General features: G+C 44.8%; 2 protein-coding genes across 3 annotated transcripts; one reads left to right on the forward strand and one right to left on the reverse strand.

Moving 5' to 3' along the window:
- Nucleotides 1–505: 505 nt before the first annotated feature.
- zgc:110222 (uncharacterized protein LOC550336 homolog) lies at nt 506–6,526 on the reverse strand. 2 transcript variants are annotated; one of them, XM_020656153.2, is made up of 4 exons: nt 6,508–6,526; nt 5,487–5,549; nt 1,129–1,389; nt 506–1,057 (listed from the first exon to the last, which is right to left on the reverse strand). In XM_020656153.2, the coding sequence occupies exons 3-4, from the start codon at nt 1,385–1,387 to the stop codon at nt 849–851; spliced, it is 468 nt and encodes a 155-aa protein (XP_020511809.1). In that variant the 5' UTR covers nt 1,388–1,389; nt 5,487–5,549; nt 6,508–6,526; the 3' UTR covers nt 506–848. The 2 variants fall into 2 exon arrangements, with proteins under 2 accessions (XP_020511809.1, XP_065816877.1); XM_065960805.1 differs by lacking the exon at nt 6,508–6,526 and having other exon boundaries at nt 5,487–5,627.
- rrbp1b (ribosome binding protein 1b) lies at nt 5,984–19,773 on the forward strand. The gene is made up of 23 exons (XM_020656152.3): nt 5,984–6,102; nt 8,378–9,041; nt 9,692–9,834; nt 10,501–10,623; nt 10,895–11,047; nt 11,151–11,269; nt 11,938–12,091; nt 12,274–12,370; nt 13,229–13,308; nt 14,683–14,720; nt 14,813–14,908; nt 15,001–15,040; nt 15,429–15,469; nt 15,558–15,624; nt 17,402–17,494; nt 17,578–17,670; nt 17,986–18,057; nt 18,248–18,322; nt 18,409–18,552; nt 18,647–18,739; nt 19,076–19,159; nt 19,254–19,316; nt 19,427–19,773. Exons 2-23 carry the CDS (start codon nt 8,405–8,407, stop codon nt 19,505–19,507), a joined length of 2,586 nt encoding a protein of 861 aa, XP_020511808.1. The 5' UTR covers nt 5,984–6,102; nt 8,378–8,404; the 3' UTR covers nt 19,508–19,773.
- The last annotated feature ends 1,475 nt before the right edge of the window (nt 19,774–21,248 follow it).

Consider the following 21,248-nt stretch of genomic DNA (forward strand, 5'->3'; position numbering starts at 1 on the left):
CGGTTTTTATTTTATGAATTTAAGAGTTCTTTGTAAAAAAAGGGGTGTGGCTGATTATCAGGAGGTTTAAGTTGCCGCCCAGTGACGGCTGGTGTACAATTTCTCACAGATGGGCCAGGATGATGCTAACACATACTGGAAAATGGCATTAACTGGCTAACATAATTAGCATCACTTATTAAACTTAGGAAACTATTCAACAAACAGCACATGGACTCGTACTTAGACGTATGTTTCCTTAAACTCTGAAGACCGTTAGTCTGGTCTGCTCTGATCCAGTGACGCTGCACGACTCGCTCTTTGTCTCAGACACGTCGCTCTGCTGCCTCCTTCTGGTGGAGGTGTGTGATGTGTTCATGGACACACTTAAGCCCCCCGGGGGGGAAAAGCTCCTCTCTCTTGATTGAAGATGAGCAAATGAGCGACTTATAACAATGGTCGATGGAGCCTCAGAGCGCTGGATTGTAGTGCCCTAAACACCAGAAACACGTCAACAATCAGTAACTTAAAGTTTAAAATCTACTTTTTTATTACAGGTTCATTATTTTACTCAACAACCACATCTTTACTTCACAATCCTACATGTCTATCTTTTATTGACAACGTATCTTTAAAAATTGTATTTGTTGTCCATCCATTGAACTCCTTGTGGGAAGTGGATTGGCGCCCCCCACCACTGGCCCCGCCTCAGCTCCACCTTAGTCAACATTTTCAATATGGCGACCGCCTGTCATTGGGTTTCACAGGCTAAATCTCCAAATCGGCACTCGGACGTTGAGGTTTAATGGTGTCCCACTGTGGAATCATCGGGTGCAGGAGTGAGCGCCTACGTGGACTTCCTGTGTGTGTCATGGTAACAGCTCATAGGGAATCTCCACAGTCCAGAGGTCACGACCTCCTCGAGTACTCAGCGGCTCCTTCAGCCAGCGGGGGTTTGACAGGTGAGTCAAGTGTTTCTCTTGTAGACCAATCAGAACAGCAGACCGCTCCAGGTGCTGAAGCTCCTCCCCCTGCAGGGAGGCGGGGCACAGCCAGGTCTCTCCTACATCCACCAACCCTGAGAGAGATGAACACAGGTGATGCCTTCAGGTCAACCTGGTAAACCACAGAACACTGATGGACTCTCACCTGCCACTACGCCATGGCCGAACCTCTCCCCGGACTCCAGAAGCGCTTCCATCTGACCACGGTTCATCCCCAATGGACCGCTTAGCACCGTCCTCCAATCCTCACCCTTCCAGTCCCGCCAGGCGATGTGGATAGCCAGAGTCTGGTTCTCCAGCGGGGCCAGTAGGGGGCGCCAGCGGCTCTCCACCGTCTTCACCCCGTCCAGAACCAGACCGGCGTACGGCTGCCGGAACGACAGACAGCTGACCTGCAGCGACATGTCTATGAAACAAACAAGCATCACAATGTTAAACATTAGAATAATGGATTAATACAAACTTTAACATCGTGAGCTAGCATTAAGCTAGCGCGAGCGTCGGTCAATGTGACGTCATCTTTAGTATAAAAAGAGACACGGCCAATAAAAAAATCTAAATCTGTCATATTTCAGAAATTAAAGTCAGGGTTGGTCATTTCCTCCAGATCCACTTTTTAAGATGTTGGTTGAAATTGTCTTTAGGTCCTGACAGAAATTTAAAAACTCATGTTTACGGTGGCCAGTACGCACAGCGTAACGCTCAGCAACTGATGAAACGACATTTAGAAAAACGTGCAGCATATATAGAAACGCTGCACATTCAAAAGCAAACGCAAACTACCACAACAAACGCAAAGACACAAACGCTACAAGTTCAAAATCCTGGCAGACTGAAGTCCCGTACTGAAGCCGGGCAGCCAACTTAGCAAAGCTACCACTCAACAAGACCTCATTTCTCAAAGTTGTGTTTCCCCTACATGTTATAAAGTCGTGTTTGTGCACATTAGAGCATGGGGCAGAACCCGGTGAAACGCTGCTTCTGGTTGTGTGTGTGTTTTGACTTAAGTTTCGTTTGTGTTTTTGCAGTGCGTTTGTGTCTTTGCAGTGCGTTTGTGTCTTTGCAGTGCGTTTGTGTCTTTGTTTGTGTCTTTGCAGTGTGTTTGTGTCTGCAGTGCGTTTGTGTTTGTGTCTTTGCAGTGCGTTTGTGTCTTTGCGTGTTTGTGTCTTTGCAGTGCGTTTGTGTCTTTGCAGTGCGTTTGTGTCTTTGTAATGTGTTTGTGTCTTTGCAATGTGTTTGTGTCTTTGCAGTGCGTTTGTGTCTTTGCAGTGCGTTTGTGTCTTTGCAGTGTGTTTGTGTGTTTGTGTCTTTGCAGTGCATTTGTGTCTTTGCAGTGTGTTTGTGTTTGTAGTGTGTTTGTGTCTTTGCAGTGTGTTTGTGTCTTTGTGTCTTTGCAGTGTGTTTGTGTCTTTGCAGTGCGTTTGTGTCTTTGTGTCTTTGCAGTGCGTTTGTGTCTTTGCAGTGCGTTTGTGTCTTTGCAGTGCGTTTGTGTTTGTAGTGTGTTTGTGTCTTTGCAGTGTGTTTGTGTCTTTGTGTCTTTGCAGTGTGTTTGTGTCTTTGCAGTGCGTTTGTGTCTTTGCAGTGCATTTGTGTCTTTGCAGTGCGTTTGTGTCTTTGCAGTGCGTTTGTGTGTTTGTGTCTTTGCCGTGTTTGTGTCTTTGCAGTGCGTTTGTGTCTTTGCAGTGTGTTTGTGTCTGCAGTGCGTTTGTGTGTTTGTGTCTTTGCAGTGCGTTTGCAATGTGTTTGTGTCTTTGTAGTGCGTTTGTGTCTTTGTGTCTTTGCAGTGTGTTTGTGTCTTTGCAGTGTGTTAGTGTGTTTGTGTCTTTGCAGTGTGTTTGTGTCTTTGCAGTGCGTTTGTGTGTTGGTGTCTTTGCAGTGCGTTTGTGTCTTTGCAGTGTGTTTGTGTCTGTGTCTTTGCAGTGCGTTTGTGTCTTTGCAGTGTGTTTGTGTGTTTGTGTCTTTGCAGTGCATTTGTGTCTTTGCAGTGTGTTTGTGTCTGTGTCTTTGCAGTGCGTTTGTGTCTTTGCAGTGTGTTTGTGTGTTTGTGTCTTTGCAGTGCGTTTGTCTTTGCAGTGCATTTGTGTCTTTGTGTTTTTGCAGTGCGTTTGTGTCTTTGCAGTGTGTTTGTGTGTTTGTGTCTTTGCAGTGTGTTTGTGTCTTTGTAGTGTGTTTGTGTGTCTTTGCAGTGTGTTTGTGTGTTGGTGTCTTTGCAGTGTGTTTGTGTCTTTGCAGTGTGTTTGTGACTTTGCAGTGCGTTTGTGTGTCTTTGCAGTGTGTTTGTGTCTTTGCAGTGTGTTTGTGTCTTTCCAGTGTGTTTGTGTCTGTGTCTGTGTCTTTGCAGTGTGTTTGTGTCTTTGCAGTGTGTTTGTGTCTGTGTCTTTGCAGTGTCTTTGTGTCTTTGCAGTGTCTTTGTGTCTTTGCAGTGTGTTTGTGTCTTTGCAGTGTCTTTGTGTCTTTTCAGTGTGTTTGTGTCTTTGCAGTGTCTTTGTGTCTTTGCAGTGTGTTTGTGTCTTTGCAGTGTGTTTGTGTGTTGGTGTCTTTGCAGTGTGTTTGTGTCTTTGCAGTGTGTTTGTGTGTTGGTGTCTTTGCAGTGTGTTTGTGTCTTTGCAGTGTGTTTGTGTGTTGGTGTCTTTGCAGTGTGTTTGTGTCTTTGTGTCTTTGCGTCTTTGCAGTGTGTTTGTGTCTTTGCCGTGTGTTTGTGTCTTTGCAGTGTGTTTGTGTCTTTGCGTCTTTGCAGTGTGTTTGTGTCTTTGCAGTGTGTTTGTGTCTTTGCAGTGTGTTTGTGTCTTTGCCGTGTGTTTGTGTCTTTGCAGTGTGTTTGTGTCTTTGCAGTGCGTTTGTGTCTTTGCAGTGTGTTTGTCTTTGCAGTGTGTTTGTGTCTTTGCAGTGTGTTTGTGTCTTTGTGTCTTTGCAGTGTGTTTGTGTCTTTGCAGTGCGTTTGTGTCTTTGCAGTGTGTTTGTGTCTTTGCAGTGTGTTTGTGTCTTTGCAGTGTGTTTGTGTCTTTGCAGTGTGTTTGTGTCTTTGCAGTGTCTTTGTGTTTTTGCAGTGTGTTTGTGTCTTTGCAGTGTGTTTGTGTGTTTGTGTCTTTGCAGTGTCTTTGTGTCTTTGCAGTGTGTTTGTGTCTTTGCAGTGTGTTTGTGTCTTTGCAGTGTGTTTGTGTCTTTGCAGTGTCTTTGCAGTGTGTTTGTGTCTTTGCAGTGTGTTTGTGTCTTTGTGTCTTTGCAGTGTGTTTGTGTCTTTGTGTCTTTGCAGTGTCTTTGTGTCTTTGCAGTGTGTTTGTGTCTTTGCAGTGTGTTTGTGTCTTTGTGTCTTTGCAGTGTGTTTGTGTCTTTGTGTCTTTGCAGTGTGTTTGTGTCTTTGCAGTGTGTTTGTGTCTTTGCAGTGTGTTTGTGTCTTTGCAGTGTGTTTGTGTCTTTGTGTCTTTGCAGTGTGTTTGTGTCTTTGCAGTGTGTTTGTGTCTTTGCAGTGTGTTTGTGTGTTTGTGTCTTTGCAGTGTGTTTGTGTCTTTGCAGTGTCTTTGCAGTGTGTTTGTGTCTTTGCAGTGTGTTTGTGTCTTTGCAGTGTGTTTGTGTCTTTGTGTCTTTGCAGTGTGTTTGAATGTGCAGTGTTTCTGTATATGCTGCGTGTTTTTCTAAATGTATGTCGTTTCATCAGTTGCTGAGCGTTTGACCCCTACTGGCCACCGTAAATGTTCTCTGAAACAGGAACAAAGAGAATCCATCATCTGTATCAGTTTGTAAGTCTGTAAAAACTTCAACCAATGTCTGCCACGAGGTACCAATCTGATGAACCAATCAGACGCATCCCTGCTCGCTCTCTACCTCTTGCGTACTCTGAGGGAATGCTACTTTCAAAATCATGCTAGTTTTCCAAAAATGACCAACCCTGCCTTTGTAAGTTATATTAAGTAATAACTGGTTATTAAGTCATTGCAGCTAGTTTAGCTCATTTCTGAAGGCTACAGTTAAAGTTAGCCGTTACCGTGGAAACTGCTCTAACTCTAAACCTAGTTGGAGCTGAAGAAACCAATCATTTTTAAATCAATGAAAACAATCAAAATAAGGGTTGTGTTTGAAGTTAGTAATTATTATATGGGATGTGGTTTAGTGAGCAGGACCAGGACACCGGATCTCACCCGGTCCGGGCTCCACTCCGCGTTACCAACCCGCTCTCTAATCATCATCTCTGCACGTCTTTCTCTTCTTTAATACATTATTTACAGTTATTTTACTTAACGTAGACGGTCTTTACGTCTCCCGATTAGCTAAACAGAGTACTTCTTGTTCACTGGAGTCTTTGTTCAGACTTCTTTCGGCAGAATAAATAACTTTATGCTGAGTTTGATAAATTGCCTGATTTGTGAATGAGGTTTGGTGCAGACTCGCAGACGAAAAGAGAGGTGATAACTGCGCATGTGCACTTAAATCTTCACGTTCATGACTTTTAATCAAACATTAAATATTTAAATTTAAACACAGACAGAGAAAATGTTCCGGACTCACAGCTCGCTTCACACTCCTCCGACTACTGTCGCTGCTGTTTCTTCTTCGTTGGTATTCTGCCGTCTGCAACACAAAGAGTTTAAATAGCGCCCTCAGGTGGTCATCAGCCACAGGTGCGTAAAGCAAATGTGCAGTTAACAAATCAAAAACAATCAATTTAAAATGAATTATGATAAAAGATAACTGAAAGTGACGTAAAAATACGTAAACAATGTATTAAGGAAAAAACGGCCGGGGGGGGGGGGGGGGGGGACTACACTCTGGTCCAAACAAATCCAGCATTCAGGACCAGAATCTATTTTAACTTCTTCTGTTTATGGACCTGGATCATTTGGTAGAAGAGTTTGTTCATTTTAACTTTAAAGCCTAAGTTTTAATCATCGATGAAGGTATCTTTTATTTCTTGTTTGTATAACGTGTTTGTTTTTATAGAACTACATCTCCCATGAGGCCGAGCGGCGTCCTCCCGCCTCTTCAATTCCGCTCGAGTTAAATGGCTCCGAGTGACGTCCCAGCTGACCAAGGAGGAGCAGCGAAGCCGGCGAGGGGCGGAGCTTGTTGGTCCCGTTCACAGAAAGTGCCACGACTCTGCAGCAGCCTGACAGACTCCGCTGAGGTGAGAAAAACTCTTTGACTCCGCTCACAAATGATTTTTATTTCGCTGCTTGAATTAAAATTAAAGACAGGGGATGAAAAAGTTAAACGTCAGAGTGTCGCTGAGAAGTAGGAGAGAGGTTTACTCAGAAAAAGACTTCAACTTAGAATCACAGGAGGTTTTTTTATACAGCCAAAAATTCAGAAAAAACTTTAAAATCCAAAATTTAGTGCAGGAAAAAAAAAACGTAACAGATGAAATGAAGATTGAAAAAGAGTTGAGATGAATGTTTGAGAGCTCAGAGACTGTGCAGCTGCAGGACAAACGGACTTACTGCTGAATAACGTTAAAACTGTAAAAACTGTAAAAATGATCAAAGATAAAGAAAAACAGAAAACAGCGTGAAGCTACCTGTGCGGACTTTACCTGTCCGCTGTCTCTGTGTCCTTTCGGGTTAAAGTTCTGAATGTGAGGGGTCCCAGAAGAACCCGGACTGAGTTACATAAGTGTGTGTGTGTGTGTGTGTGTGTGTGTGTGTGTGTGTGTGTGTGTGTGTGTGTGTGTGTGTGTGTGTGTGTGTGTGTGTGTGTGTGTGTGTGTGTGTGTGTGTGTGTGTGTGTGTGTGTGTGTGTGTGTGTGTGTGTGTGTGTGTGTGTGTGTGTGTGTGTGTGTGCAGTACAAAGGGTTAATTGTGGACTCAGACACGTCACTCCTGCAGCCCCCTCTCTGTGTACTCTTTACATCCAGGATATATCCTGAGTCACAGCTTGTGTTCAAACTTCTTTCCCTGCTAAGTGTCGGGAACAGAATGTCCTCGGATATTAAAAGTTAAATGTTTGTGAATCATCATCAAAGCTTCCCTTCAGAGGTGTTTTAGTTCTGATCTTAATCGACTTCTTTTTTTATTCTTTAACATCCTTTTAAATGTTTAAACATTTTGGATCCGATACCTGAAAAGTGAACGTCTGATATTTAAATGCAGAGCGGTCCAAAGTACAAAATGTTCCTCTAGACGAAGAAGAAAACTACGACTACTCAAAACATTAAAGTGCAGAGTCCTCGTGTTTAAACGTCTTTGAAATGACTGAAGGAGGAGACGTTTCTTTAATAACCTCAAAGTCGATTTAATAGAACAATAACCAATAACCTCTCTCTCATGGCGTCCACAGAGTGCCCCGCTCGCCTGTTTTCAGCACTATGTAACTCAGGTCGTTCACACACACAGAGAGAGAGAGAGAGAGAGAGAGAGAGAGAGAGAGAGAGAGAGAGAGAATCGTTAGCGGTAACTCCGTTATCAAACTTTTATTTAGAATTTCAGACGAAGCATTTCTCAGGAGCAGTCCTCCTGATCTGTTCTGGCGCCAAGCGGCTATGTTGGCTTTTAAAGAGTGATTATACCCGAGCTCAAGTCGAACACATTCTGAAGTCTAAGTTTTGGAATTGCTCCAACCAGCAATCATGAAACTGGTAACTGGTAAACATGATATTGTTTTTGCGAGACGTCATGACAGGAATCACCAACATCTCCGGAGTCCTGCGAGGAAAAATCAGTTCTGATGAAGAGCAAACCGAGAAGTGATGAGTCAGATAATCAAAGACTGAGTCGGATTTAAAGTCCTCCGATTCAATCTGAAGTTCTGAATGTTTACCGTCTAATCAGTGAATGATTGAATCATGAACAAACAGGCGGTGACCTTTAACCTCCAGTCAGTGATCACAGAGGAATGTCTCCTACTGGATTTGATTGGCTGCTTCGTCCCAAAGTGACATTGATGAGAGCTGTAACTCTGCGTCCTGAGCTGAAAAGCTTTTTCTTTATGCACACCCAAAAACCGCTAGAAGAACATACCGAGCAGCGCCTGGTAGAGCTATAACACGGCCACCTGTCAATCAACTTGGCCACGCCCATAATTATGCAAATAATGAATAGTTCTTAGCCTAAATATTATTAAAACAAACAAGTTATGAATAACTTCACCCTGTACAGAGTGTGCAAGTAAACATGTTTGGGACCTAAGGGGAACCAATGGGTACCTAAGGGGGAACCTATGACTCACTTGTGGCGCCGCCATCAAGTGGACACTCAAGGAACTGCAGTTTTTTTGCATGTCCACTTTGGCTTCATGTCTTTAACACTGGAGGTTGGTGCTTAATACAACATATCAGGAGAGCGAAACTTGTAACGTCTAAGATGTTAAATGTAGAAAAAGTCTTGGGATCTCTAAGCTCCGCCTCCAGTGTTGGGTGGAGTTTGTCTTCCTGCTGTGAGCTGATGTTCTTCATCTTTGTCTTCCAGACTTCCTGTGGGACACCCTGATCAGTCATGGACGTGTCCGACCCCCAGACGCTGGGCTTCATGGTCTTTGGAGGCTTCATGATCATCTCGGCGGTGGGCATCGCCCTGGTCTCCACACTCTCCATGAAGGAGACGTCCTACGAGGAGGCGCTCGCCAAACAGCGACGCCATCACGTCAGAAACCAGAACACGAGAGCAGACAAGAAGAAGAAGGACAAGAACCAGGAGAAGAAGAACAAAGGGAAGAAGAAGGAGGAGCAACCTGAAGTGAAGCTCCCTGAACCCGGTGGTGACGTCAGTGAGGAGCCTGAGGTGGTCTCCTGTACCGAACCAGAGTCTGACACAGAGCCTGCTGCTGAGCCTGAGGCTGCACCTGAACCTGAACCAACACCTGAACCTGAACCCACTGAGGTAACCACCCCCACCATTACAGAGTCTCCTCCAGCCCCCTCCCCGAAGGAGAAGAAGAAGAAGAAGTCTGTGAAGGCGGAGCCAGCCGCTGTTGTGGAAACTGTTGCTAAGGAGGTTCTGGTGATGGCAATGGCGCCCGTGGTGGAAGTTTCCCCGGTAAATATCGCAGAGGTCACCAAAGAACCGCCTGCTGCCAAACCCGAAGAACCCAAAGAGAACAAGAAGAAGAAGAACAAGAACAAACCTGAGTCAGGTGAGCAAACACAGACGTACCTGTCCAGAAAGACCAAGAGTTTTCTCTTTGATCTCTGGGTCTGAACCGGATCGGCTTTTCTGACAAAACGTTAAAGTACGATGAGGGCAGATATGATGCCAGGATTTTAAATTTTGATATGAGTCTGCTAAAGATCAAACAATATTGATGCCTGTTTGAAACCATGGCAACAAAAACAGAAGTCTGAGACACTCAATATTGTGTAGTTTATTATAAATACCAACGTTGCATTGCAATGTCGGACATATTCATATGTCCGACATTGGCAACGTTGGTATTCATATGTCCAACATTGGCGATTCTAGAGCCTGTTGGGGCCCTTGGCAAAAATCAATTGGGGGGCCCTCCAATCAACATTCAGCAGGACAACGAGAATGAGCTCTGTCAGGTGGTGTCCACTAAAGGAGGTTTCCTACCCTCACTGCAAAATTTGCACATTTTCGGCCACTGCTTTGGGTCCCCTACTGGTCTTGGGCCCCAAGCAGTTTCCTGCCTTGCCTGTTAAGAAGCAGCGCCTCTGGACATTGGCAACGTTGGTATTGGACTACACACACGTGCAGTCAGACGCTGAAATCCCAACGTGAAACCATGGAACAATCATGGTTTTATTGTCCTGATTTTTCTTTTAGTGACAGACTCTGCAGACTGCTCCGTGCCATCCAGCGAGCTGCTGTCCGCCGTGTCCAAAGGGACACTCAGTGAGGACGAGATGAACAAACTCATGGAGGTCCTAAACCAGAAGGCCGGCGTACGCCAAGAATCCTGGCAGCTGGTACGTCAACACAGTCACAGCAACAGCTAAAGTAAACAGCTAGTGGTGAAACTAAATACTGTTATCGTCCTGAACCATCAGCGTTTCACAGCATATGTACACAAACATTAAACAACAGTTAGCATATTCAACAGTTAAACAAAGCTAATACAGGCCAAAGGCAAGTTTATTTATAGATCACCAATCACACAAGAGAAACTCAAAGTGCTTTACACTAGATATAGTAAAGTATTAAGAAGCCCAACAACCACTGAATTTCACACCTGTAAAGGGCTGAATGCAAACAAGAGTCCTCGAAACACCCCAGGGTGTTACAAAGAACCTATGAGTGACTTATATTGAAAACTTGAAACCAAATATTTGAAACCAAATATTTTATAGGCGGTTTAGAGCCTTAAACCCTTTTATGTTATGGGCCTAAAATCCTTGTATTTTACAGGGTTTTGAACCCTAGGGTCTTTAAACCTTGTATTTCCCTGGGCCTTCGACCCCTGGGGGCTTCGGCCAAACCAGCAGCTAATATTTGCAGCGAACTTTCAGTCAAACAAAGAATGCTAGCGACCAGGAGCTAATTCAAACTAAAGCAGTTACAGTTACAAAAACAGAACGCCCTTTAGCTGCTCGTAGACTCGCCATCTAAACGCCACCTATCTCTGTGACTCTCAGGCCTGTCAGAAAGGAGACCCTCTGTCCACTCTGAAGAAACAGCTGGAGGAGAAAGAAAAGCTGCTGACCGCTGGGCAGGAGGACGCCGCCACCGCCAAGACCCGCCTCCGAGAGCTCAGCAAGGTGAGCCATGCGGCATTAAACATGTTGACGTCTTTTTAATACCACGTGTTTTATATCAATATCTCTGATATTTGAATGATCCATTGACAAACGTAGCCAATGTCTCTGTACCACTTAGACTCACAAATCCCAACGTCACGAGTAAAGTTGAAATCCTGGTATTGTCCTGATCATATTCCTTTTGTGCTGATGGTTTGTGATCATAATACTGCCATTAAAGGAGCGATACATTCAGTTCTTTACATTTCCCTTTCTGTGCTTCCTCTTACAGCAACTTGGTGCAGAGAAATCCAAGATGGCGTCTTTGGAGGCGCGTCTGAAGGCGGAGCTTAGTGCTCAGGTTCTAGAGGTCGACGCTCTGAGGACCAGGATGGAGACCACTGACCAGGAACACCTGAAACATACCGAGCAGCTCAACCAGAAGGTGATGTTTTACTCACGTTCGTTCTTTCTTTGGTGTTTCACGAGGAGTTCACTGTTTTGAAACTGTCATCATGTTAAGCTAACGGTCTGATGAACTTGAACAGATCGGGAGTCTGCAGGAACAGCTGGAGAACGGTCCCAACGCTCAGCTGGCCCGACTGCAGCAGGAGAACTCCATCCTCCGAGACGCCCTGAACCAGGCAACCAGCCAGGCCGAGAGCAGGTAACACACCTGGTCAGGTAACACATCTGGTCAGGTAACATGTCTGGTCAGGTAACACACCTGATCAGGTAACACATCTGGTCAGGTAACACATCTGGTCAGGTAACACCTGGTCAGGTAAAACACAAGGTAAGCTCCTTTACAGGACTAACTCGGTAGTCCTGTAAAGGAGTACTTTCAGATGTCATCAAGACTGAGGATCACTTGGGGAAACATTGAAACCATCCAATATGGCGTAAAGGCTTAACAATCTGCACACAACACTATATGAAACATGGACGTAGTCTCAGTGAGGTCATCATTGGTTTCTGAAGAGACGTGTTGAAGCCCAATGATGGCGGTCGCCATGTTGGAAATGCTTCCTCTACCTTACTTTAGATCAATGTAGAAACAGACAAAGAGGCCACGCCCCTAATCATACAGTTTTTAACTTTCAGCCTTAATATAATCAAAACAGATGAGTTATATAAAAATCAACAGAGAAATGATCTGTAAAGACCCTGATTTTTGTCCCAGACTGTGAACATGTATTTATACTATAACGGTTGACATTTTAACATAATGAGACTTTAGTAGAGAGCCTCAAGTGGACACTCGAGGAACTGCAGATATTTGCACTTCGTCATTGCCGCTTGATCCAACTGTTATTTGGTCTCATCTTCCCACAGGCAGAATGCAGAGCTCGCTCATCTCAGACAGGACTGTGTCCGCCTGGGCCGCGAGCTGACCGAGCGCTCCAATACCCAGCGAGCTGATGAGGAGCTCAGGAAGAACCTGGAGGCCAAGATGGCCGCCGCCGAGCAGGAACTGTCCAAAATTCAGGTAAGAAGAAAACAGAACTGTGGACTCAAAATGTCCTTTATTAGGACAGAAACTCAGCGGCTGAATTTGTAGTTTCTGACTTATTTCAACAAGTGACTTCTACCTAGTAAGTACTTTCAGCCAATCAGTGGTGGATGTTCTGTAAACAGGAAGTGACCTGAGTTTTCTTCTTCTCTTTGCAGATGGTCCATGTAGACGCTGAGCGCGCTCTGCAGCAACAACTGGAGGAAGTTTGTTCCCAGCTGAAAGTTTCACAGCAGGAAGCTGCTGCTGTTAGCGGTCAGTGTTTCTGTTAGCATTTAGCAACATCCGACTTAGGTGTCATGGTACCAGAAAATTAAACCTCAATATGATTCTACTTAAAATCAAACGATATCGGTAACCATTTAATACCATGGCAAGAAAAAGAAAGATCTCCTGGGTAATATTCATTTGAATGATCAATGCAGGCTAACTCCTGCACATGTTCTAAGTTTCACTACAACATGTTTTCTGGCAACGTTGGGATTTATGCGTCGGACTGAGCAAACACACAAATCCCATCGTTCCCAATGTTCCTGTGCAATCCTGACAGTGTGACGAACTTTGCCTTCAACTTTAAAATCATTATTTTCTGTAATTTACACACAGACACGTTGGCAGTGTTTGGCAAACTCTCCTGCACTCTGTCTAAATCGCAGAGACAACGCCGAGACTTGTCGGTTCAATTGTAGAGACACATCAGCATCATTTGGGATTCATGCCTCAGACATTGACAACAGAGCATTGGTGTATTGGACTTTTGGAACAAACGTATTGTGCAGTCTGACTTTTGATACGTGCACAGATCCTCAACGTTGCCAAAGTTTTTGTGCAATTTACACAGCTTGTCTGCAATGATTGATTCCTCTCCTACACTCTTGTCTTCCCGTTTTCTCTCCTACTTTTTGAAGCTATTGATCATTACATAACAGATACTGCATCGTTTTTGAAACACGTGGTATTTATGAGTATCATGGTATTGAACAGACCTCTGGCTTCAGTTGAGCTGATTCTAAAGCCAAACCCTTCATGATTGAAGCTAACACAAAGCTCTTCTGAGCAGGAGGCAAATTCATAATATTGATGTTTTTCTCTCCACTGCTGTTTCCCCTTCAGAGCTGCAGGGGGCGCTGGCGTCCAAAGAGACTGAACTGCAGGAGCTCAAGGTCCAGCTGGAGAACAAGGCTGCAGTCCAGGTAACTACCTGACTCACCTTCATTGTGTGATTAATGTCCTAATTTACCTGAGTGGGAAGTGAGTGGAGTTAGTCAGAGCTGAAGTGTTTCCCACACACAGACTGGAGACTACATCTACGACCATCTTCACCGATAGTTATTCTGATACTATACTACTACTAATGACCCGCTTCCTACGCCCACATTTAGCATGCAGCTCAGAGGATGACACCTGAAGTTTTTGAAAAGACCTGAGCCGTTTAGAATTACTATAGAAATACAGCGCTCCATTCCCTCATTTGAGCATAGTTGCGTTAACATCTCCCGCAGACCGTATTTGAGTCCACATGAATTGTGCACAGAGACCACGTCTTCAAGCGAACTCGGGCTCGGTACCCGAGTACGGTACGAGCACGTTGGTGTTAACACTGATCAGATGAATCGGACTTTGGGGTCAGGCGTACTCGGATGCAGGCTTGATCATACATTCTGATGTAGCCTAAAAAACATCAACATATCCCATCAGCTTGTGGGTTTGACTGGGCCTGATTTTAGGGGGTGATGTAACACCCTCTCCACCCTCTCCACCCTCAGCACCCTCTGCACCCTCTGTACCCTCTGCACCCTCTGTACCCTCAGCACCCTCAGCACCCTCTCCACCCTCTGTACCCTCTGCACCCTCTGTACCCTCAGCACCCTCAGCACCCTCAGCACCCTCAGCACCCTCTGCACCCTCAGCACCCTCAGCACCCTCAGCACCCTCAGCACCCCCAGCACCCTCTGCACCCTCAACACCTTCAGCAACCTCTGCACCCTCTGCACCCTCTGCACCCTCAGCTCCCTTAGCACCCTCTGCACCCTCTGCACCCTCTGCACCTTCAGCACCCTCAGCACCCTCTGCACCCTCAGCACCCCCAGCACCCTCTGCACCCTCAACACCTTCAGCAACCTCTGCACCCTCAGCTCCCTTAGCACCCTCTGCACCCTCTGCACCCTCTGCACCTTCAGCACCCTCAGCACCCTCTGCACCCTCAGCACCCCCAGAACCCTCTGCACCTTCAGCACCCTCTGCACCTTCAGCACCCTCTGCACCCTCAGCAGCCTCTGCACCCTCTGCACCTTCTGCGCCCTTAGCACCCTCAGCACCCCCAGAACCCTCTGCACTCTCAGTACCCTTAGTACCCTCTGCACCCTCTGCACCCCCAGAACCCTCAGCACCCTCTGCACCCTTAGCACCGCTACGTCTCCAAAGAGCTCCTTTCTAACAGTTGCTGGTAACTAGAAGAAGATGATAAACATGAACCTCTGCGTGTTAGCATGTAGCCGCTGCATGCTAACAGAGTGTAACTTGAGACTTTGAGGCGTTGATGTCATCGACTTGTTTTGTTTCTGCAGGTGGACGAGTCGTCTGAAGTGGAGACGCTGAAGCTCAGGTACTTTTCTGATTTATTCAAACATCAACGAGTTCAGATGTTGTCGAGGAGTCGGGAACATAAACGTGACTTCCTGTGTGACTTCCTGTCAGTGTGCAGCTCAAAGACGAAAAGATGGTCACCCTGCAGGCAGAGCTTACTCAGCTGAGGGAGGAGCTACAGCTGCTGTCATCATCGCAGTCAGAGAGGTCAGAAAGACATAAAGAAGCAGAATCTGACGATGGTTCATAAAGTTTAAAAAACACGTGGATGTGATTGTTTGGTGTCTTTGTTTCTTCAGAGTGACGGAGGACGAAGCTGCAGATCAGACGCAGAGAGAGGTACGTTTGACCTGTTCAGACTCACACACAGAGGGGTCCACATGAGAGCTTTAAGGATTCCACAGAACTGTTATGTCCCTTAAACCAGTATCCGAGTATTCCATCAGGTTTTGAGGATTTGAGGTGCTGTGAGGTGGGCCCCTCGGTCCTTATCAGTAGGACCGAGGGGCCCACCTCAGCACTTTGTCACCACGGTAACCAAACCAGCCATGTCACCTTCAACCAGGTAGAGTCGAGGCCGACAGTACCGACCCTCCCACATGACCTCTAATGAACCCACAACCAAACTGAGACTGATCCTGGTGCCGACATCGAGATTTAAATAAACATATTGGCTGATGACATCACTGTGACATCACATCCTGTTGTTTCTTCTTCTCTTCTGCAGGGATCAGGAAGTGAGACGGAGTCTGATCAGACGTTTGAAAAGTAAAAACGACAACATTTATGTTAGGATAACTTCTATTCTTTAATTTACAAAATATATTATGATTAATGTTTATGTGTGTGTGTGTAGTCTAGAGGAAGAATCTCAGATGCTTCGACTGGAGGAGGAGCTGCAGCAGGCTCGGAACCACGGCAACGTGAGTCCACACCTACCTCACCATTTTAATTGAACATCTGGAGTCCTGGGTCGGTGTCAAGAGCACTTAGCTGGTTTTATTCCTATCTTTTACACAGAACCTTTGAGGTCACCATAGGTAACCACTCATCCACCACCTCTTGTTTTACCTGTGGTGTACTGCAAGGTTCGATTTTAGGCCCACTCTTATTTTCTATTTATATGCTCCCACTCGGTAAAATTATCCAGCGCTATAACCTTTCTTTTCATTGTTATGCCAACGACACACAGATAAACCTTCTGCTGAGACCTGGTGACCAAGTAAGCCTAGCTGCTGTTTGTAACTGTCTCGAGGATATAAAATGTTGGATGGCTCAAAGTTTTTTACTATTTACATTTTTTACAAACCAAAGTCAGAAATCATACTTAATGATGATACTTAATTATCCACACCAAAACATCAGCCAGATTGAAAGTTCCCTCGGTCCTCTCTCTGCTAACATCACACCCTCTGCAAGAAATTTAGGAGTCATTTTTGATTCAGACCTCACCTTCAACCGACACATCAAGAAATTCATCCAGTTTCCAGTTCTGTTTCATCCACATCAGATCCATTTCAAAGATCCATTAAAAAAATTAAATCAATTCTCTCACCTGCTGACCTGGAAAAATAATCTTTTCCCGTCTGGACTATTGCAACTCCCTTCTCTCTGGTATAACTCATAGTTCACTTTCCCGCCTCCAACTGGTCCAGAACGCAGCAGCTAGGCTTCTTACTAGTTTTAACAGACGACATCACATCACTCCTGTCCTTGCTTCCCTCCACTGGCTACCTGTCACTTTTAGAATTGATTTTAAGATCGTACTGATCACTTTTGAAGCTCGTCTTGGCCTTGCCCCCGAGTTACATTTGTGAAATTTTAACCCCTACCAACCTTCTCGTGACCTCAGATCCTCAGGCATTGCCCTTCTGGTTGTTCCAAAGTCGAGGCTCAAATCGAAAGGAGACAGAGCCTTTGCGATCAGAGCCCCTTGACTTTGGAACAACCTGCCTGAGGAGATAAGGCGGGCAGAGTCAGTGGCATCTTTTAAATCACTTCTTAAAACTCACTTTTATAGAGTTGCTTTTATGTGATTTCTCCTTTAAAGATCTAGCCCTTCCTTTTATTCACTTTATTGCTTTTAACCTTTTTATCTTTCTCTTCTTTAAATGTTTTACCCTTTAAATGTATCCCTTCCTGTATTCATTTTGCTGCTCTTAGTCTTTTTTTAATTCCTACTCCTTTTATGGTTTAACTCTTCAGCACTCTGTTGCTTTATTCATTTAACCAATCTCCTGTTTATCCCTTCTTTTTATCTTCATTCTGTGTTTACAGCCTGTGATGTGATGTCATCCCACTCTCCCTCAATTTTCATTTTGTTCTCTCCTGGTTGATTTTAAACTCATTTTTCTTCATTGTACTGAACTGCCTCTCCATACCTGCCCGTTGAATCTTATTCCTGTTATTTGCATTTTTATAATTTTGCCCTCTCTGTTGATCTCTGTTCTGTTGTCATGTTGCTGTATTTGCTGTATTTGCTTTGTCTGTCACAACACTTTGTAAACATTTGTTTTTAAAGGTGCTATATGAATAGTTATTATTATTACATAAAGTTATAGATCCGTGGATAATAGAGCGTGACACATCAGTGTGTTTACGTGATCCATGTCTCAGCTTTTAGTACCAACACTTTCTGCAGCAGACAGACATGCCAAAGTTTAGTCCAACTCTGACTGTCTTTCTTCCCGTCCTCTTCAGGAGCTGGAGGAGAAGATGGCGGCCTCAGCGACGGCGTTTTCAGAGGCCGAGCGTCTACAGGAGCAGAGGGAGGCGGAGTTTAAAGCGGAGCTGGTCAGTGACTTGAACAGAAAATAACATTAATCATCGGTGACTGCTCAGTCTGTAAAAAAGGATTTGTTGACCTGTGTTTTCAGGCTGAGGCTGAGTCTAGGTTTACGGCCCTGCGTTTGGACTTCCAGGCGTCACTGCAGGCTCTGTTTCCTGGCGTCTCCATGGAGACGGAGCAGGTGAGTCAGCAGTTTCCTGACTGTACAGTAACATGGTGTTCTCTCTCCTTATCGATATTAAATCAATCTTATTCTTGATGAAGATGTCTTACGCTGCTCTCAGGCGCTCATTTACTCATTACTTATTGTTATTATTATGATAAAGATCATATTCCTGAGCCTGATGGTCAGTACCCGGGGCCGAGCCTGACGGTCAGTACCCGGGGCCGAGCCTGACGGTCAGGACCCGGGGTTGAGCCTGACAGTCAGGACTCGGGGCTGAACCTGACGGTTGAATCGTGTGCTAACAGTCTGTTTGTTGTTTGTTTTCTGCAGAATAATTGGCTGGAACTTTTCACACAGAACATTCAGGAGAGTCAAAGTGGAGCGGAGAGGTCTCACTTTGAGGTAAAAACAGGAGACCTTTTCTCCTCACACAAACAGACGGCGAGCAGAGAAGACTTTTAAAACACCTTTCTGAGTTCTCAAAGACGATTCAAACCAACAAAACAATTTAAACTTTTAAGCCGTGTGACGGAGCACAGTGTTGTCGTTGGTGAGTCATCGTCTTGTTATGTGATGCTTTGTTGTTGCTTAGTTGCAGTCGAGGATGGACGAGGCGGAGAGGAAAGAGGCGGAGCTTGATCAGAAGACGAAGCTGCTGCAGGAGACGGTAACAACTTGAACACGATCTGTCTCATGACTTTTCCATCGTTCTCTTCTTCAACGCATCATCATCGTCTTTTTGTTTGTGTTCAGGAGGCGGAGCTTCAGGCCCTGCAGCGCCGCTCAGAAGAAGAAGAGAGCGCATGGAGGAACAAAGTGTCCGAGCTGGAGCTGCAGAAGCAGCTGCTGCAGGAGGACTTTCAGACGAAGAGCACGGAGACGGAGGACACGCAGCAGGTCTCACACTCTGACTGTGTGTTAATGCTCTGTGTGTTCACAAACAGTGTATTAATAAAGTGTGTGTGTGTGTGTGTGTGTGTGTGTGTGTCAGCTGAAGGAGCAGCTGATGCTGTTGGAGGCTCAGCTGGAGAAACAGCTGGTGGAGGCGAGCGTCACTCAGAGCTGCAGCGAGGAGCTCGCTCAGGTCAGACACACCTTCTGTCTCTCTCCTGATGTTTTCTGTTTCTTTCATGAATCATGAACACTTCACTGTGTGTGTGTGTGTGTGTGTGTGTGTGTGTGTGTGTGTGTGTGTGTGTGTGTGTGTGTGTGTGTGTGTGTGTGTGTGTGTGTGTGTGTGTGTGTGTGTGTGTGTGTGTGTGTGTGTGTGTGTGTGTGTGTGTGTGTGTGTGTGTGTGTGTGTGTGTGTGTGTGTGTGTGTGTGTGTGTGTGTGTGTGTGTGTGTGTGTGTGTGTGTGTGTGTGTGTGTGTGTGTGTGTGTGTGTGTGTGTGTGTGTGTGTGTGTGTGTGTGTGTGTTAGATGCAGTCTCAGGTGCAGCAGATGTGTGTACGTCTGCAGGTGGAGGAGCAGCAGCGTCAGCAGCTGTTCACAGAGCTGGAAAAGGTCAGAGGTCACACATTGAACCCCTGTGTCACCTCCTGAGGTCAGAGGTCACAGGAAGTCACACCTTGCTTTTTTTTTTTTTCATTTCCACCAGGCTCGACAGGAAGTGAAGGAGCTGCAGAAGGAGGCGGGTCAGAAATCAGCTGCTCCACCCGAGGTCTGCACCGCCATCTTGTTTTTTCTTCATTTGATTTATGTTTCTGTTTACGCTTTGAGGAGCTCTAAAATTTCTATTTCTGTTTGAATCTCGTGTGTTTTTCTCTGCAGGTGGAGGAGAAGGAGGAGGTGAAGGAGGAGGTGAAGGAGGAAGTGAAGGAGGAAGTGTTGAAGGAGGAGACACCTGTGTGAAACCATTCCCTTCCTGCCTGTGTCGTTACCGTGGTGACAACTTCTAAATGATTCTGACTTTGATACCAGTTTGTTACCACGGCAACAAAAATAGAAGTCGTACACATCCGATGTCGGATCGGCTCTCGTAACCTTGGACGACCTTCACGTGGTCACATTTCACAAACGATGACGAGGAACCAAAGAAGAAAGTGTTTTTTTTTGTTTTTTTTACAGTATTATAATTATTGTCTGTCACTTCAGGATGAATAAACTGTAAAGTCTCACTCAGCTGTTTGTGTTGAATGTTCTGTAGAGAGTAAGATGATAAAGGTATCTTACTATATGATCATTAAGGAAACATGCTATGTTGAAGTGCTGGCTTCTCTGACAACAATGCAGCAGCCAGTATGTCCTCCTTCTAACTTTAGATTCTGCTCCTGAATGCTCTGGATTTGTTTGGACCAGAGAAGGTAGGCGCTTTTAAGGCACGATATGCCAGATATGAGAGCATTTATCAGGTCAACAGGTGTTGCAGCGATGGAAGTGGTTCAGATAGAAGTGATTGTACCCGACCTAAAAAGCCTCTGCATGTTTCTAATAAGCTCCACGAGCAGAAACGTGCTCAAACTAGGATCAATATTGGAGATGCTTTTGAAAAATGGAGAGAGGTTAGAACACAGAAAGGTTTACAGACCCATGCAGAGCTGGATAAACACTGAAGCTTCAGAGTCCACCACATGGTGACCTGAGTGAGCATCCACTCTAGAGAGGAGGGTGGGGGGGAGACAGCTCTCTATGATGTTTAGAATTTAGACTGCAGTACCCATTTTAAACACTAGGGGTCAGATTTACATACTGCTCCTTTAAACTCGTTTTTACTAACATTTGAGTAATTCGTGGACAAAAATGTCCACTTCCACAGACATCCATAAAAATGTTAAATTTTCTTTTTTTTTTCAAAACTATTTCTTTCAATCAACTTTAGTCCTGATCAAAAACATAAAATATTTAATTATTTTCAGGATTTTAACCCTTTAGATGCCAGTTTGATGACATGCTACATGATGTATTATTTTATTTTTACAGCCATTTTTGTCTCAAGAAGTGGAAGTGGCTCAAGAAGGCGGCACATTTTAAATGAGACACTGCACAAAAACTAATAAGGCATTTTCATCAATGTTGTTGATAATCTTTGACATATCCAAGACTGTGTTTGAAATAAATCCCCCAGCCCCCCCTCATATATAATATAGAAAGTATCATTTGTTTTGTGTTTTTTGTTTTCTAAAAACCTGTGAAATCATTTTATAAAACTTGCATCTAAAGAGTTAAAATACTAAAAATAATTGAATATTTGATAGTTTTGATTCAAAATTGAATGATACCAGAGGGTTAAATGGTACCTCCATTTTCATTTGTGCAGGTTATCAGAGAGTTTCCTAATTATCTGTCTCACTGTTGAATTTTTCTGCAAATATGGGGGGAAGGACGAGAGGAGAGGAGAGGAGAGGAGACGAGAGGAGAGGGGAGACGAGGGGAGACGAGAGGAGACGAGACGAGAGGAGATGAGAGGAGACCATTTAATTTCTGCTTTATATATATGTATATATACTCATGAGATCAAATGTGACTGAATAACCTGAATCTGGTGTTAATACGACCTAAAATACTCAAATTAAGTAAGAGCTGTCTAAATGAATTTTCAGAGAATATGTGTAAGGTGGAGCGCTACGGCCATAATCATATATATATTTAGACC

The sequence above is a fragment of the Labrus bergylta genome, chromosome 1, assembly GCF_963930695.1.
Source record: "Labrus bergylta chromosome 1, fLabBer1.1, whole genome shotgun sequence".
NCBI lineage: Eukaryota > Metazoa > Chordata > Actinopteri > Labriformes > Labridae > Labrus > Labrus bergylta.